Here is a 1,503-nt window from a genome sequence, read left to right as displayed (position 1 = left end):
CAGGTTGTATTTTAAGGGGAGGAAGCAGTGAAGTCGCGTGGAGGAGAAGCAGTTAGTCTTGGGTTAAAGACCTGGAGTAATGCTTGGCTTAGTACACCAGAGGAAACCAACTCTTCTCTCAGAGGATCCTTTTCTTCAACACAGTAATAACCTACCGAGGACTCAGGACCTTTGACTGTGACAGTGACTGCTCAAACCCATTCACAGACAGACGGACATCTTTCACCATGTATTTAATCCTAAAAGTACACACTATATAGGGAGACCGCAGGGTGAGAGTGTTTACTTGTTAGACCCACACTGGGCTATAGACAGAGCCCTGCTTTTCAAACCCACTAACTGTCCCTTCCCTGGAGAAAAGGCTTACTTAGCATCTAATGCTGTGCGTTGCTTTCACATTCAGCATCATTGATCCACTGACCCCCCCTCTGATCTGATTAGCCTTTTAGCCTCTCTTATTGTTTATGCATATATATACACACACAGGCGCATGCTGCTGTCAGCTCGTTTACACGTCTACGTCTCGTCTGGCTGTGATTAGCATCCACTACAGACAACACCTGGGTATATCCCATCTGTACACAATTAGCTCCCATTGAGGAAGCTGGGTAGTACTACTAGTACAGTACGCTGTTGCCCTGTGCTGTACTGCTGTGTTTATCCACACTGGCAGGGGCCTGTGCTATGTCCGGTCTGTCAAGGTGGATGTCTGTGTGAGAGAGTGGATACGACAGGGCTCTGATAAACACATGTTCTGTAGTCGTCTACTACTGCCTATGGGTCCTGGTACTGTTCATACTGTCTGTCTGTCACCCTGTTAGAAGGGATCAAGATCAAATCTCTCTTGAAGAAGACACTTCATCAAAAAAGAGACTAACCTGGATTAACAAAGGCTGAATAGAACATATCACTCTGTCCATCCGTCCCTCCGTACCCCTGTGGCCCAATCCCCCCACCATCCAATTTGTGTGCCAGTTCTGCCGCCGGACCCCTTGGAGGATGAGTGATGTCCCCACTCTGGACTATGAGCTGCTGCTGTCCCCTGGGCCCTCCCTCCCTGGGGCCCCCAGCAGTCCTCCTCTGGTGGGGGGTGACGCGGAGCAGAGGACGGCCTTTGCCTTCGTGGGGCTCCTCATGCTCTTCCTGGTCTTCCTGCTGGTGCGCTGCTTCCGCATCCTGCTGGACCCCTACAGCCGCATGCCATCCTCCTCCTGGACCGAACACAAAGAGGGTGCAGAGAGGGGGCAGTTTGACTACGCCCTGGTCTAGACCTGGGTCGTGTTCATTAGGCACCAAACGGACTGAAACAGAGAGGGACTACCAGAAGTTGTCCAATAAGGAATGCTTGTTTTTGTTTTTTCTGTTGCACAACGTTTTGCTACGGTGTTCCCTAATGAAAACGACCCTGGTAGGGTTTAAAGGGGGCAGTTTGACTGGCCCTGCTGTAGAAACATACAAGTAGTCAGACTGGAGCTCTCAAGACCCAGACAAAGATCAGAACCC

At 50.4% G+C, this 1,503-nt stretch overlaps 1 protein-coding gene across 1 annotated transcript; it reads left to right on the top strand.

Annotated features, from left to right (window-relative positions):
- The first annotated feature begins 999 nt into the window (after positions 1-999).
- On the top strand, positions 1,000-1,269 carry LOC120053410 (cortexin-1-like). Its single transcript, XM_039000533.1, has one exon. It carries the CDS (start codon positions 1,000-1,002, stop codon positions 1,267-1,269), a length of 270 nt encoding a protein of 89 aa, XP_038856461.1.
- The last annotated feature ends 234 nt before the right edge of the window (positions 1,270-1,503 follow it).

Source organism: Salvelinus namaycush, chromosome 9 (genome assembly GCF_016432855.1).
Source record: "Salvelinus namaycush isolate Seneca chromosome 9, SaNama_1.0, whole genome shotgun sequence".
NCBI lineage: Eukaryota > Metazoa > Chordata > Actinopteri > Salmoniformes > Salmonidae > Salvelinus > Salvelinus namaycush.
Note: the sequence above shows the minus strand (reverse complement) of the source record. Positions and strands in the feature narration are given on the sequence as shown.